The sequence below is a fragment of the Pygocentrus nattereri genome, chromosome 23 (assembly GCF_015220715.1).
Source record: "Pygocentrus nattereri isolate fPygNat1 chromosome 23, fPygNat1.pri, whole genome shotgun sequence".
NCBI classification, from domain to species: Eukaryota; Metazoa; Chordata; class Actinopteri; order Characiformes; family Serrasalmidae; genus Pygocentrus; species Pygocentrus nattereri.
In genome coordinates this window covers 7827720-7844096 of record NC_051233.1, presented here as the reverse complement: position 1 = coordinate 7844096, position 16377 = coordinate 7827720, and the positions used below count along the sequence as shown (strand labels likewise).

General features: G+C 40.6%; 1 protein-coding gene across 1 annotated transcript in view; it reads right to left on the bottom strand.

Annotated features, from left to right (window-relative positions):
* Positions 1 to 16377, bottom strand: part of nup214 (nucleoporin 214) — an 83379-nt gene that overhangs the window by 10172 nt on the left and 56830 nt on the right. The window contains exons 28-31 of the mRNA XM_017702901.2: positions 13471 to 13538; positions 11990 to 12152; positions 8436 to 8588; positions 4089 to 4260 (exon numbers count right to left, since the gene is read on the bottom strand). Of these exons, the coding sequence (XP_017558390.2) occupies positions 4089 to 4260; positions 8436 to 8588; positions 11990 to 12152; positions 13471 to 13538 (556 nt within the window). The remainder of the gene's footprint in view (positions 1 to 4088; positions 4261 to 8435; positions 8589 to 11989; positions 12153 to 13470; positions 13539 to 16377) is intronic.

The following is a 16377-nucleotide window of genomic DNA, read 5'->3' as shown; positions in this document are numbered from 1 at the left end:
ACCTTTTCTTTACCTTGCAATTTGGTTAACGTAAATTCAGATGGAAAAACCAAAACATACCCTGGCAAGTAAGAGGGTGAAAGAAAAGAAGGGTGGAAGCTTCTTCCCCCTGAGGCTAAGACTTTTGGGCTTTTACGTGAGCTGAAGTGTAAATTCACACAAATAACAAGCGCCTGAAGCCGCACTAAGTCAGGAAAAATGCCCTAAGCCCTGTGGGCCTGCTGCCCCTTTATAGCCTCATCACCACATGAAAGCCTCAGGCAAGCCAGATTACAACACAGGAGAGATTGAGGGAAGAAAAAGTGGCGGTTTTCGGTGGTGCCCAACAAAGCGCAGACGTACATGGGCCGTTTCTTATCTCCCCGAGGCTGAGGTGTTTGTGTGTGTCTGGGTTGTAATATGGGTGCCAGCGTAATCTGCATCACAGCCAGGCACATGACCCCAGGATTATCTTCCTATAATCTAGCCTCTGCACCCATGGCGTCGCTGTGGGCTTGGCATCGCCTGGCCTGAACGCCTTCACGTGGCTCTCCAGGATGCCAGAGAGGGAGAATACAGGAGAATAAGCCAATCGTGAAGAATGCCAAAGCATTAGAATCGTCTTAGATTAAAAGGTCACGCAGCTGAGCTCTATAGAGGAATCTGGTGGAGAATTTCCACCAGATGTGATATTAAAGGGCTGGTGGACTGATTTTGTTCATCATTTAATCTCACTCATCTTTCTCTCACTCATTTTTGCATGATTTGTGTAGGTTTATGTACCAAAAAAAGAATGATTTTTTCTGACCTTTTTTTAACCTCTTTATATTCTAGAATTAAGCTGTTTTTGCTGATGTGCCTTTGAGACTGATATAAATGTATCAGTCTCAAAGGCACATGTAACAAATGGCCTCTGTTTCGACTGGCTGTGCCTCATTCATGAAGCAACCTGGGCTGAAACACTCCTTATAACTTCAGTGTGGATGGGCAGGGCTGAACTGCCGTACACTGAAAAGGGGTGTATATGTAAATGCAATGATTTTATGACATCACAGAAAGCATCTGAAATGTATTGTTTTTGTAGCTCCGGTTCCATATATGGTTTAACCATGTTTGGAAGATGCAACAAATTCAGTTTTCTATAGTAGGGGCCTCTAAATGTTTACAAAAATGTAAAAATAACATTAAAAATGGAAATATTACAAACAAAAAGTGGTTGTAGTATTGGCACTGCTACTATTTGCTTCACTATTCAATTCTAATTCACTATATTCAATTCTCTGGCAGGTGAATTATGCAAATGCCTGTTTTCTAAATGACAGGAGCAAAGAATCAAGGTTTCATCATTCGTTAAACAGTGAACACATTGGTCTTCGAGGAGGTGTTTTTTTGTTGTTTTTATGTGACTCACATGGATTTAGCTTTCCCACCATAAGAGGATGAACGCCCTTCCTAATACATTTGATTTACCTCGCCATTTGGCATGGTTTGAAAAATTTAATAGGCTTAAATTCTTAAATTCTGTGTAGGGAACAAAAAAGAAAAAAAACCAAACAAACAAAACAAAACAAAAAACAAAACAAACAAACAAAAAAACGACCTAAAACCCAACTCTGAGCAACAGTCATGAATTAAAGAGCACATCTCACATTTTCCTTGATGTCCTTGAGAAGACATTTGTGCACATTAATCTTTCAAAAATAGTTTGATTTATTTCAATATCTCCAACTCTTAGAATTAAACAGATTGTTTTCATTACTTTGCCTTGACTGATGTATGTAAATGAGCTCTGCTCTGATTGCCTGCCCTGTATTGTATCTCATTCAAACAGCAAAAACACTCCTTATCATTTCATTCATAACTTGAACAGGTGGAACAAAACAGCCTTTTTGCGGCTTAGTTTTCATATATGGACTCCTGTGTAAATATAAATACAAAGATGGCAGCTGCAGTATCTGCCTTTATATTTAATACTGCTGTGTGACACAGGCTAAAATGTTGCGGCATGATGTGTTAGATATGTCGGACTGTGTGAATTACTGTGATTCATCAGAACTCTCACAGGCAAGCCGAGACTGAGTGGAGCGTATACGAACAGCACGCATTTGAAATTTCTGCTGTTTATCAGACACTCATTTGCATAGCGCAATATTTCGTGCAGAGGCTAATATCACAATAATGATTCACAATGTATTATGCAGCCCTGAATACAATAACAATGCATCTACTTGGCAGGTTGGGTGTCTATCTAATCGAATAATCCTCTGGGTTATTTCTCTCTTCTAAAGGGCCCATTTCCTCCGACATTTTTCTTGTGATTTTTGTCATAACTCACTTTTACATGAACATTTCCCAACCTCTTTTCATCCATTTGAGACTGATATATGTAATTCAGCTCTGTTCTGATTGGCTGTCATCTTAAGGTACACGTTTACAAGACAAGCAATCCTATCTAAGATTTATTTTATCTTAAAAACTGAAATATTAGCTGTTCTGACAAAAATACATCTTACCTACAAATACATCTAAAGAGCAACACCAACGAAGCTAGAAGAAGAAAGTTTGTGAATAAATTAACTCAGCCTGATGAATCTGTTACTATAACATCCCATTTGGTTTCTAAGGCACTGTTGTTATCCCATGTGGTTGCTAAGGTGTTTGGCTGTGCCTTTAAAACTGATATATGTAAATGAGCTCTGTTCTGATTGGCAGGCCTGTCTAAGTTGAAAATCTCCTTATAACTTCAGTGTGAATTGCCGGGCTTAAGGTCCATAACTTAAGTCCATAACTTTTCATGATATTACAAAACAATGAATTTAAAACTGCATGCATCTCTGAGGTGATACCAGATTACCTGCCACCCTAAAACACACTGCACAAAACCTCACAAGAGATGGCTGGTCTAATGGCCAGAGGAGACGTGCTCAAGAGTTCAAACTGTGCTCCCAGAGTAAAACATTTTTAAGAAGTGCTCAGAACTGAGATATTTATAAGGATTATGTGATAATCCACTTGAATCCAAGGCATTAATAGAGACAGTAATAAGCTTAATATACACAATGTCATCATTAAAGGGAATTTCCTACTGGGAGGTGTCCATCTCAAAACCTAGGGTCAGATTCAAGAACGCATTCTTAGGAAAAAAAACTTGAAGACAAACACTTAAGAACATTCTCATGAACTTAAGTGCAATTCTCAGAAAGAAAAACTTAAGAATTTCTCAAATATTCTCTTTAGATCTTATTTTCTTAAGAAATCGTCATTCAATCTTCATACCATGAATGACAAGATACATTTTGAAGTTGTATTAACTGTTATTTCTGTTATTTAGTTGTACAATACATTTTTATGAGTAGGTTTCAATGTTTAAGATGTTTTTGGTTCATTTAAAGTCATTGAAAGACTTTGTTTTATTAAACAAAACAAAACAAAAAAAAACCAGAATTTTAAGTCGGTGGCCATGCCCCTGCATTTTAAAGTTGGAAGTGCACATGGTGAGCAGGTAGATCCCACTGCAAATGTTTCCCAAAGTCTGAAAATCAGTATTTAATACTAAGAATTGTCACTACTGAATCTGAAATCATGTATATTAGATAATGTTTTTTGGTTTTGATAAAAATACTATGGTGTGTGTACAGCTGGTTAAAGCTGTGTTTGCTTGTCATGTAGTGTGTAGCATTTCTGCTCCACAAAACAGTCATGAGTGAAACATTTGGGAAAATCTCTCTAAAATCTAAAGTGGCATGACTATTTTAGTAGTGACAAAACAGAAAGTTCAATCCTTTCTTTTAATAACAGAAAAATAATCAAGGTATAGGGTCACTCAAAGCAAAAGATGCTTGGTCTAAAGTTTGTCGGTTTGAAGTCTGACGTTCAACCAATTGGTAATTTATTTTACAGAACTGGTTTTCCAACCTCTCTTTATCCTATTTCGAAACATATAACTTCAAACTTATTCCACAAAGCACAGGAACATGACTCTCCATAATATGGGCCTTAATATTTATAATTTTTATATAAACAATTTAATATAAATCAATAATAAAGTTCATTTCCGACCTGTTTCTTTACGTATGACTGGCATCTCCGCAAGTTGTGGAAACTCTTACCCAAATCCTCCAACGCTGGCCGCAGCTGTTCCCTCTCCAAACACTTTTCCTGGTGAGGAGCCCATCGGGTTGCTGAAAGCAGGGTTGGCGCCGAAAGTGGCCGAGCCTCCAAACGCAGGAGGACTCCCAAAAGCAGGGGGGCTGCCGAAAACTGGAGCACTCCCAAAACCAACTGCGGGAACAACAACAACAGAGCATTAATTAACCGGTGAATTTATAAAATTACGTAGTTCTAATTTTTTTTTTTTAAACAATTTTCCATACCATTATTTTAGAGTGTTTTCACATAAGTCTTTGTAAATGACCCAAGCTTAGTCCTGCTAAAGTGAACCTGAAAGAGAATCTGCTGTAGATGATCTCAGCTTTTTTGTGTTCACAGTGTAACACAGACCTTTAAAGGGGTTTTCTTTCTGGTGCTCTTCAGCAATGATGGGATCTCAACCACTAGTTCTTCATACTGAAACTCCTTTAGAACTTAGAGCCCACCAGGGTAACACAGAACTATGGGCAGTGTTGTTCAAGATGAGCCACGTTCAAAGCTGCAGTAAAACGGCACCAAGCTATTAAAAACATTAAGCGGTTTCTATTTGTCATGGAGGTGGCATGGTCGCAAGGTTGCCTTGAGGTTCTTTATCTACACAGCAAAATGCAAAGCACAAAAAAGGCTGAGCTGTGTTGATTTGTGGGACTGTTTAGAAGGGTAGAGGTTGTTTGTCATGTCCACATATGTACAGCAAAGCATGACTTCACACTTGGAGTGACAACAGGGACAATTATTAATCTTCCACACTGATTTTAAGACTTTGGGACAAATTTTCTTCAAAACAAGAGTGAAAACACTAAGAATAATAACACATGCAAGACCTGCTTTAAAAAATAAGCAAGTTTTAAGCATTTTCAGTGACACAGCAGGTTTGGCTAATCAATGCTTCATTAAATTATGTGTATTCATATATAGAGTGCAAGTGTCAGAGATCGTTTATTTACAGAAATAATTTATTTCATTTCCAGTTTAGACAACCATTAAGAAGACTGCATCAGGAAGGAGAAAGTCCAAGGAAAATGAGCAGAGTTTACAAAACTGGAACTTAATTATCCAAATTATCCAAAGCATGAGTAAAAACGGGACTTCTAACAACCACCTGGAAGACCTGGTAGACAAAAGTGCCCCCATCAGATAAGCAGCACTTAAAGCTTTCATCTTTGAGAGAGAGGAGAGAATCAAGCTGCTTCAGATCTGAAAACGTCCACAGGTGTTTCTGTCCATCCTTCCACTGCGAGAAGACTCAGCGCTACGGGTCTGAAAGGATGTGTAGCTGACAAAAAGAACCTCACTGAGAAAAGGAGACGGACACATCAAACAAAGAAGCTGAACAATGGACTGACCACCCCAGAGTCCAGACCTCAACATCTCTGAATGTGTTTGATTACTTCAGAAAATGATCAACCAACTTCTAAGACTGAACTTCGGAGGTGTGTCTGCAGATTTGAGAAACTGAGTCTCTTGAAAAGAACAGAAGCTGTAATAAAGGGGAAGACACACACACTGAACACTCAAAACAGCTGATACTGAATTTAATTTCGAAAGCTTCTGTGTAAGTTTATGTTAAATGTTTTCTTTTTGTCTGAGCCTAAAAAATGAATAGCTTGTACTTAATGGCCATTTTGACTAGACATTAAATAAACAAACGTAGTCTGTTGACTTTACTGTACTGTATGTTATGTAATCTCTTTCTCCCCATCAGCTGAGTCATGGCGGCTGAGTGTCCTTGCTGGTTCAGTGTTACTCCTGGCCCTGGGCTCTAGCACTGATCTCTCTGAAGCTTTAGAGACAGCGAGACTGAATGAATGCTGGAGGCTCTGTTGTACAGAAGGTTTTCCTGTCGCTCTGTATTGATTGCTAACCCCATTCATGCCGGTCCCAGAAGGGAGGGGTGTGTTCAGAGCCACTCTGAAATTACAGCCAGGCTCTGCGCACACCCCAGTGAATAATTGATTGAGCTAATGTAATTGGATTACATTCTCTGGATCACTGCCATTAATGGTCAGAAATGAGACTGTGAAAGGATCAGCTGGGATAGATGTGAATTTATAGCAGGCAGAGTGTGAGAGAACAGAGCTAGAAAAACTTTCCATCTGTGAAATAAATAAGTTAATAAATAAAAATATACAAAACATGTTGGTACAATAATGGAGAAGTTCGTTTTCCTCCTTTCACCCACAAGCTTAAACTCCACCAGTTAGCATGGTGCTAACCACATACCCATGTTGCTCATCTGTCTCAAACCATGAGTTGTTCAGAGACTTCCTACACTAGAGACTTCCAATCTCCTGCTCAAATGATTAAGATTAAGTGACTGTTATTAGGCCCACGATGGGGAAATTCACCTCCGCAATGTAACCCATCCGTGCAGTGAAACACCACATACACATTCATGAAGACACACACTAGGGGGCAGTGAGCACGCTTGCCCGGAGCAGTGGGCGGCCATATCTGCAGCACCCAGGGATCAGTTGGGGGTTAGGCGCCTTACTCAGGGGCACCTCGGTCACATACTGTCAGCTCAGGGGATCGAACTGGCAACCTCCCGGTTGCAAGGCTGGCTCCCTAACCTCCAGCCCACGAATGCTTTGTTGCTGAGTGAATGGATGCCAACACATCATGTAAATTTTACTACACACTTTACTTTCTATTTACTTACATAATTAAAAACATAATAAATAAACAAAAATAAATGAAAATGTGCTAGAATTTTTGCACAGGTCAAATTTCACGTTACCGTTTTCCCTCAATATGTAAAATTCATTATATTATATGAATAATGTGATTGGCTGAGAGTTATTCCATGAGTACCAATATACCCTGATAACAAATCTATGAAGACAGTGAGCAACACAAGCACACAACGCTCCCTGGACCCATGACCTACCCGTAGATGACTCGGGTCTGGACTGGGATCTGATTTGGAAAAATATATTCTTTTCATCTAAAAAATGTTGCTCATCAGCGGAATCACTAAAAATTTGCACACAAATTTCAACTCCTTACCGGATCTTCCAAATGAGACTTGTACTGGAGACTTTACTCCACTGGTAAACTTTGCTCTTCAGACGCTCTCGAAACATTTACTCATGTCTTCTGGCAGTGCCCTCCAGTGAAGTATCTCTGGGAAACGACAGCTTCCCTGCTTGCTTCTCTTTTAGAAGTAGATCTGCCCTTATATTCAGCTTTGTTTCTGCTTGGAGATGATTCAGTACTTAACTTGAAACCCAGTCAAAAGAAAATATGGCTTCTCTGTCAGCAGTGAAGAGAGCAATTAGGAAATTTAGTGCAGAAACGAGCGTGCACTTAAGATCCACATTCTTGTTAGAGTAGTATGTTAGCGCTTATGTTATGTTATACATCAGTGCCGTCAGTGTGTAAACTAGAAAATGATGGCTGTAGCACTGCTGCTGTATCACCACCAGGGCAGCACGCTGTCAGAGTCAGCTAAGGTTCTGTTGCTGCTGAAACACACACAGATGTTTAATCCTTCAGCATCTGATCTTTACCCTTCACCCCAATACTATGATTCTCATCTCCACTGTGCACAAATCCCACAGTACCTCATCAAGGCTTGCTGAATCACCAGCATCATTCATATCATTACACCAATTATGGTTCGAGAAATCTTGAATATGCAGATTCAGTTGATGACAAAAGGTAAAACACTAAACTGCAATGATTGGTTGATTCATTCCGTAATGACTAATTATGGAAAAAGTTTTGACTTCCTCTTTTTGGAAGTTTACTGTCTATTTTTTTTTTTAAACATTTTCTTACTTAAATGTATTTATCATTTATTTCTCTTTATCGTCATGTTCTTTATTTTTCAGTAACACTTTACTGTCCAAGTCTTTGGTGTTCAAAGCACTTTGTGAATTTGTGTAAAATAGGGGACGATACGGCTTTTATCGTTTCAAATAAACACTGTCATGCTCTATAATGTTCATATGATCCACAGTGTCATTCTGACAGACTGTAATACACTACAGGAAGTGTAGGGGGCAATATGGTGTTTATTGTTTCATTTAAAAAGCCTCTATAACATGTTTGATAATATCAGAGGGTTGGACAGGAGGGTTAAAGATTCACTCATTTCTCTTCTCACGCAACCAGTTCATCTGCAGCGTCGGATCGCGTCAGATTGTGAAAATTGTCACAAGGGGCAAATCGGGGTTAAAATCGGGCAAAAACAGTGTAGCGTAGGCCCGGCTTAATAGAATCGTCAGACTCGTCAGAAGAATACACTGTGGTGTCGAGAGCAGCACCCTTTGTTGTAACTGATCTCTGAGAATGGACTATACCTGTTTTTGCTGGAGTAGAGAAGGAGCCGAAGCCCTGAGCTGCTACAGAGCCTCCTCCAGCACTGAATGTTCCTGCAGACTTCTGCTCTCCAAACGCAGTCGTCCCAAAGCCAAACGCCTTCGCGCCACTGTTTCCAAACAGACTTGTGGATCCTGCAAGATTCAAAAAGCAGTGTTGACTGTGTTCACTTTCTTTTTACCTTTTACTTTTTATTACAAGCTGAAATATGTAAATGAAAATATAATTAAACAGTAAATAACAAGCTCGCTATGAGTGCTGAGAATGTCCAATCTCCAATTCTACAAAACGGATATTTTTTCAGACTTTAACGCTGTATGCTGCTCATCTGAGTCTAGGAAAGAACTGTTGGCCATGACTCTAGTGCAGGGGTCGGCAACATGTGACTCTTTTACTGCCCTGTTGCGGCTCCACAGCAGAATTAGATTTTTAGGAAAAATATTGTTTAAACAGAGTTTAAGACAATGAATGGTCTTGAATGCTGGAGTTCATGCAGAACTGAACTTATTCACTCTATAACCCTGAAGGTTGGCACTATAGCAATGCAGATCACAATCTTGCCTAGCTAACAGCTAACGAAAAGGCAAAGAGAAAGATTTAAAATTAATATCCATAATTCAGAGACAAATGGACTTATTTGCATTCATAATCACTCCAACTGACACGTTTAATCTGCAACAAGAAACTGACTACTGCAACAAGAAAGACTAAAAAGGCAAAAAGATTCAATTTTTCCTTTCCACCTTAAAAGGTGCAGCAGATACATTATGGCACCTCAGGCACCGTTTAATGTGGAAATGAAGAATTCAAACAAGAAGCTAGAAAATGAGAAGATGACTTCAGCCTCAGAAAAGCACAATGTTTCTCAATGTTTGACAAAATAAACATTCCACTTTTGCAGAAAAGTGTCCTGCCGGAGATGCGAGAACAGCAGCTATAGCTGAACTAAAGCATAAAAGCCCAGCAAAGCGAGTCTGCGTTTTCATTTATATTATATTTTTAGTTTATACTAGTACTTTAGCACATACTGAGACATTATTACAGCCACGATTTAAAAAATTACATAAAACATTGTGGCTCCCAAGGTGGCTTGATTTTTGTTGAAGAGACAAAATGACTCTTCTTAACATTTGGGCTGCAGACCTCTGCTTTAGGGAGTTTCCTGACAAGTCATACGATATCCCAAATGACCTGGATTCACTCAACGAATTAAAAAAGGAACTCATCACACATAAATGCACTTGAAACTCAAGTTCAGTTCATCCCACCTTCCGAAAATAAACATATTACCTCTACCTTTTGATGAATATCCTGTTTTCCCACAATACTCACTCGTGATGCTGAAATATACTTGTACTTGTACAAAGTGTTTTGGATTCTGGTGTTACCACAGCAAACAAGACTGCGGATGGTTAAAAGCAAAGTAAACAAGGCCTCTAATTGAATGAACAGGTGAGAGAGCACAGAGAAACAGCAGTGAGGACACCGTTAATGTATACGTAGCAGTTCACTGAACGGTTTGAGATTAGCTGGTTACTGTTCGCTGCACAGGCACAAAGTGTGCAGCAGACGTGCTGCGGCTTGATATGAGAATGGATGATAGTGGAGGATTAATAGAGAATGAGATCCTGTGGAAAAAGCTTGTATTCATAAATTACAAGATTTCTTTGCTGAAATTACAGCACCTACAGCAACTGCTTTCACAGTTCATGTCAGAACTATTTATGCCATAACACTGTGATTAGATTGTAGTTTAACAAAATGGGTCAAATGTAGGTGACAGAGGAACAAAAGAAAGTGGATTTTGTATATGACACAACAGACCTTTGATTGAAAACTACTCGTGTTGAACACAATCATAGGTAACTGCATTTCATTTATGAAGTATTTGTATGTAAAAGGTATCACAATATAACAACATACAGCCTTAAATGTACTTAAAAGATATTACAGAGTATATAAAATTTGATATAGCTATGTATTTGACACTAAGGCCTATTCAAGTGCACATTAAAGGTTATGATAATATATATGCTTCATGTTAGGGGTATCACCACTGCCCAAAGAAAAACATGTATCTCAATTTTTGTTCGTTTTTATTTTTCTACATTATTTGAATGGACCAATACAGTGTTTCCAGTGGATTAAGAGGTTTGGCAATGTGAAAAGGGTGGGGGGGGGTGGACACATCAGATCACTGCTGTAGATATGTTTTTTTTGTCCACCCCTCCAGGGGAAGTGGTTATGATTCAGTTTGTGTGTGTTTAAAAACAAGGTAAAAACACTATTCACTACTCAAAACACTAGCAGGAACTTACCAAGGCAGAATGTTTAAACTGACCAGTGACTGTGACCAAACTAAGTTCCTTGACTGAAATGTATGAATGTTAGAATTCATGTTAGATGTGAACTTTTGAAGGCCAAGCACGCAGACACAAACTGTTTGGATTTCTTGCCGTTTTTGTAGAAATTGTATATTTCTTGAGCTTTCTCCATTGTTTCCAGATGAAACAGAGCCCAATGCTGGCAGGACTGGCTGGAGCATTTCACTCTTCAGGTCGTCTGGTAGAACACTTAATAATTATATGAACTAATAGAGACTAGCTATTTTTCAGTTACAACCATGTTGCTAAATGAGGTCCTCTGCAGTTCACCAAACACCTGCACTTCATTCAAAAGCATAACAGCAGCCTAACAGCACCTGTGCATGTGACTCAGTCTAACTTGGCAGGTTTGTTGTGGGATGTGAGTATCTCTCTAATGTGTGTGGCATTAGCAGCAGTGACGTTACTTTTGTCAGCCATAAAGCGTGGACATTAGCTCAGTTTGCAGTATAGCAGTTACTGAAATGGAAGAGCCGGGGTAAGAGCTAAGCTAACCCAGCCTGGACCTAACAGAACTCTGTTTACCTACCTTGCCTATTTTTCTATTCCTTGGAAAATACCTAAGTAAGCTCATTTTTAGAGCGTCATAAGATAGGCTGTAAAATGACTATGTAATATTGCTTATTAGTGCTGTTAACTAACTGAATTCTGTAATATAGGCATGGCAGAAATCTGGCCTCCAGGGCGAGTCACCAAGACACTGATAATGGATTGGTTGGACGGTCACACTTTATTTGGATTGTCCCCTATAGATGCTCTACAGATACTTAAATCATTAACAAACTTTCTGGTGATGTTCAGTTGATTATTAACAACATTATGGTTAAGGTACTTAAGATACTTAAATCATTAACAAACTTTCTGGTGATGTTCAGTTGATTATTAACAACATTATGGTTAAGGTCAGGATTAGGGAGACATTCAATAAATCCTTTCACACTGCACTTGAAGTTGAGTAGCATTTACAGGATATTTAGTTGTTATTTATAGACAAACTGAGAATTAAAAAAGCATCTACAGTGGACCACCCAAATAAAGTGGTAACATTAAAAGTTAAATATTTTTTGCCTTGTCCAGTAAAGTTATTATTGGAGATACATGTTTTTCTTTGCACAGTAACGATTTAGTGGTTTGGATAAAAGGCCCCTCACCTGTTTGATTGGCTTGACCAAATCCGCTTGTCGTGGTGGTTCCGAATGGGTTTTTGTTAGCAGCGTCTTCACTGGGTTTTCCTCCTAAACCAGTGAAAAAGCCACTACCAGAAGAGGAGGTGTTACCAGCCACTGAGCCAAACAGACCACCACCAGACGAGGGCTGATGGAAGAACAGAAAGAGGAAAGAAATCAGATAAGTGTGGTATGGTCATCTCAAAGACCATGGTCTAACTGATATGACAACAGTCTCTGAAACCAATATTGAGCACTGCAGAGTAGGGCTGAACAATACTGAGGTCATTTTTAAGGGTTTTTTGCTGTGAGAATTTAAATTTTTTGGGAAAAACAAGAGAAGTCAAACATTTACTCAGATAAAGTATTCTCAGAGCTAATTATCACCTCATTACTGGAACAAGTTGGTAAATTTCAGTAAAATATGGACAAAATACCGTATTGCAATTATGACATGCTGGGCAATTTGGGTCGTCGTGATACCAGACTTTCGACTTTGACAGTGATACCAGTCGTATTAGGGATGTACCACAATAACACTTTACAATCATTTCAATGGCACTGAAAATTAAAATTTCGCTTTTCTGCAGGGGTCAACAGTTCAAACTGTCTGAGCTGCAGATCAACTGTGAAAATATTACCTGTTTCCTGTTATTACATTTCTCTGCTACAGGTTTAATACCCGAAAACAACAACAACAACAACAACTCGCCCAATAAGTACACAGAAAACAGCAAAACAACAGAAGCAGAAGGGAAAGTCTCTGAGAACATGCTGAAGCCATCTGTACCCTCAGCTCATGAAACAATGAAAACATCCACAAACCACAGACGAAGAGCAAAGAATAACAAGAAATAACAAAATAGAGTGTTAAATTTTGTGGCCCATACCGTTATGATTATGTAAACAGTTTTTATCTGTCAGCTCAGTTTTTCTCTATTAAAAGCGGATTTTTAAATCAATAATAGTATAATGTATTTTATAGTTGTTATACTTTATCGTTGTATGTTTTGCAAGTTTATTCAAAAGCATAAATAAAACAACAACAACAAAATATTAGCTTTAGTTATAAATTTCCATTTCATGCCTCACTAAAGTGTGAAGTACTTATTTGACTGAACCAGGTGCTACCATTTTAAAAGGAAAAATGCAGCACTTTCAGAATGTTGTGCAACCCTACCTGCAATACAATAAAAGACAATAAAGAATCTCTGATGACGATTAAAGATTGGTATGAATGTAAAACATCAATGTATCAACAATCATCAACAAACAGTCCTAATACAGTTATGACAGGATTAACACAGATATCTGACTTACAAGCGATCTCTCTCTATTCAGCTGATTTTAAGTGCTTTTTGAAGAGTCACACCCCTCTGGTGAACAAAGTAAAATAGACTTCTTGACAGTGACTAACAGTATCAGCTGAGTGAAACAGTGATCATTTGTGTACATTAACATATTACCTGACCAAAAACACTTCCGCTGCTGGGCTGCTGACCAAACACTGAGGATGTGGGGGTGCTGCCAAACGCTGTAGGGGGGAAAAAAGAAACAAGAAACACAAAGTGATATAAGAAACTGAGTCTGCTCTTCAGGTTAACCTATTTTAAATAAGCGCATTAAGGAGACATTCACACAGGAGGTAAAAGCCGCCCAAATCAGATTTTCTCACCATTTTTTTTTGTTAGGCTGTTCACAACATATTTAAATGTGATCTTTATGCAGCATTAGTCTGAAAAGGTCCCACTCCTAAACTGGCCCACGCGTGTTATGTACCTTATTGATCCTACACCTATGCCCAATCACAGCACAGTGTCTCCAGAACAGCATCGCCACCTGGGGCAGTGGGTTGGCTTGAGTGCCTTGTCCATGGGCTCAACCAGGTATACCTAATCAGTTGTGGGATTTGAACCTGCAACCTTCTGGTTGGTGGCTCACTTCTTTTAACACTAAGCTACTGGCCACCCAGTGTACAAAAGAACAATGCATCATGCCAATGAACGTTTCAGTGAATGTTTCAGCGTGGCCAATAGGAGAGCAGCAGGCAAGTCTGGAGGTTCTTCTCACCAACTGAAAGGTTAGATTTATCAGAGAACGCTGCCCATTTTGCAAGCGCTGTGTACACCATATGTGGTGTGAAAGGGATTTGGGTTCTAATGGAGTTGTAGTCAGAACAAGAAGTGATTTGAGATCACAAAAGACTAGAAAGAAAACTGAGTCCTCTTTACAGTTCACTTATATTGTGAACACAAAAAGAACTGAGGTCAGTTGGTTCCCTTTAAGGTTCACTTTAACAGAACTCTGCTCGGATCTTTTAAAAAGAACTATATGCCTATTAATGCTTCCCACCAGCAGCCAGGCTTCATTTGGAAGCAAATAGAGACCCACGTTTTTGCCGGACCACAGTTTCACAAACGTCAAAACAGAGTGAACTAAAGAAAAAGTTCAAGATGTCGACACTAAACAAGGCAGATGTGAAAGCGCCCTGAGAAACCCGGCCAGCTCAGCCAGAAGAGGCAACATTGGGAGACCGTGTGGGCCCACCACCCGCAAGGTCCAGCATGGGGGAGCGGTACAGTGCTGCACAGGCAGCGGGAGATTGCAAGGGGGCCCTTGGCACCCTAGGCACATGCGGCAGAAACTGGCTCTTGGCACGTGGAATGTAACCTCAGTGGAGGGGAAGGAGCCGGAGCTTGTGCAGGATGTTGAGAGGTACGAACTAGATATAGTTGGGCTCACCTCCACCCACAGTGTCGGCTCTGGAACCAGACTCCTGGATAGGGGTTGGTCCCTCACCTACTCAGGGGTTGCACAAGGTGAGAGGTGCCGGGTGGGAGTGGGGATACTCACGAGTCCCCGGCTGGCAGCCGTGCAGTTGGAGTTTGTCCCAGTGGACGAGAGGGTTGCCTCAATGTGAATTGAAATCACAGAGAGGAGAACTCTGACTGTTGTGTGTGCTTATGTATTTGTACTTAAGTATTTGGCCTTCTTGGAGTCAGAGGGGGGGGTTCTGGAAAGGGTCTTACTGGGGGACTAATAGTCTTACTGGGGGACTTGTTGCTCATGATGGAAATGAATGGGAGACCTGGAGAGGCGTGATTGGGAACAACAGCCAGCCCGATCTAAAGGCGAATGGTGAATTGGTATTGGACTTCTGTGCCAGGCATGGATTGTCCATAACAAACACCAAGTTCTAACGCAAGGGTGTTCATAGGTGTACATGGCAGCAGAGCTCCTTGGGTCAGAGGTCAATGATCGACTTTGTTGTCTTTTCATCTGACTTGGGACCATATGTTCTGGACACTTGGGTAAAGAAAGGTGCTGAGCTGTCAACTGATCAACATCTGGTGGTGAGTTGGACCAGATGGCAAGGAAAACTGATGGTCAGACCCGGTATGCCCAAGCGAATAGTGAGAATGTCCTGGGAACGACTTTAGGGACTGGATGGCCCGAAGGACTCCCGATAGGTACCGACAGGCGAAAAAGGTGGCAGCCGCAACAGTGGCAGAAGCAAAATCCAGGGTGTGGGAGGAGTTTGGTGAAGCCATGGAAAAAGACTTTTGGTCGGCTTCAAGGAGGTTCTGGACAACTGTCCGGTGACTCGGGAGTGGTCGGGGTGGCTGCGCCTAAGCTGTAATCGGCAAGGAAGGAGAAACTCTGACTTAAAATGAGGATATTGTCGGTCAGTGGAAGGAGCACTTTGAAGAACTCCTTAATCCGAGAGACATGCCTCACTCACGGGAGTCAGGGCTGGAGGCCTCTGGCGTGTCAAGCTCCATATCCCTGGTGGAGGTCACTGAGGTAGTTGGCAAGCTCTTCAGTGGCAAGGCACCGGGGGTGGATGAGATTCGTCCGGAGATGCTTAAGGCTCTGGATATTGTCAGGCTGTCATGGCTGCAATATTGAATGGACCTCAGGAACAGTTCCCTTGGACTGGCAGACCGGGTTGGTGGTGTCCATTTTTAAAAGAGGGGACCGGAGGGTGTGTGCGCCAACTATCGGAGGAGTATTACAATGCTCAGCCTCCCTGAGAAAGTCTATGTCAAGGTGCTGGAAGGGAGACTCCGAACCGATAGTTCAACCTCAGATTGAGGAGGAACGATGCGGATTCCGTCCCGGCCGTGGAACAATGGATCAGCTTTTCACCCTCTCGCGGATTGTTGTGGGGGCATGGGAGTTTGCCAACCCAGTCTACATGTGTTTTGTGGATTTGGAGAAGGCTTACGACAGTGTTCCCCGAGATATCTTGTGGGAGGTCCTCCGGGAGTATGGGGTATCGGGGCTACTATTCTGGGCCATTCGATCTCTGTACTCTCAGAGTGAGAGCTGTGTTTGTATACTCAGCATTAAGTCGGACTCTTTTAGTGTTA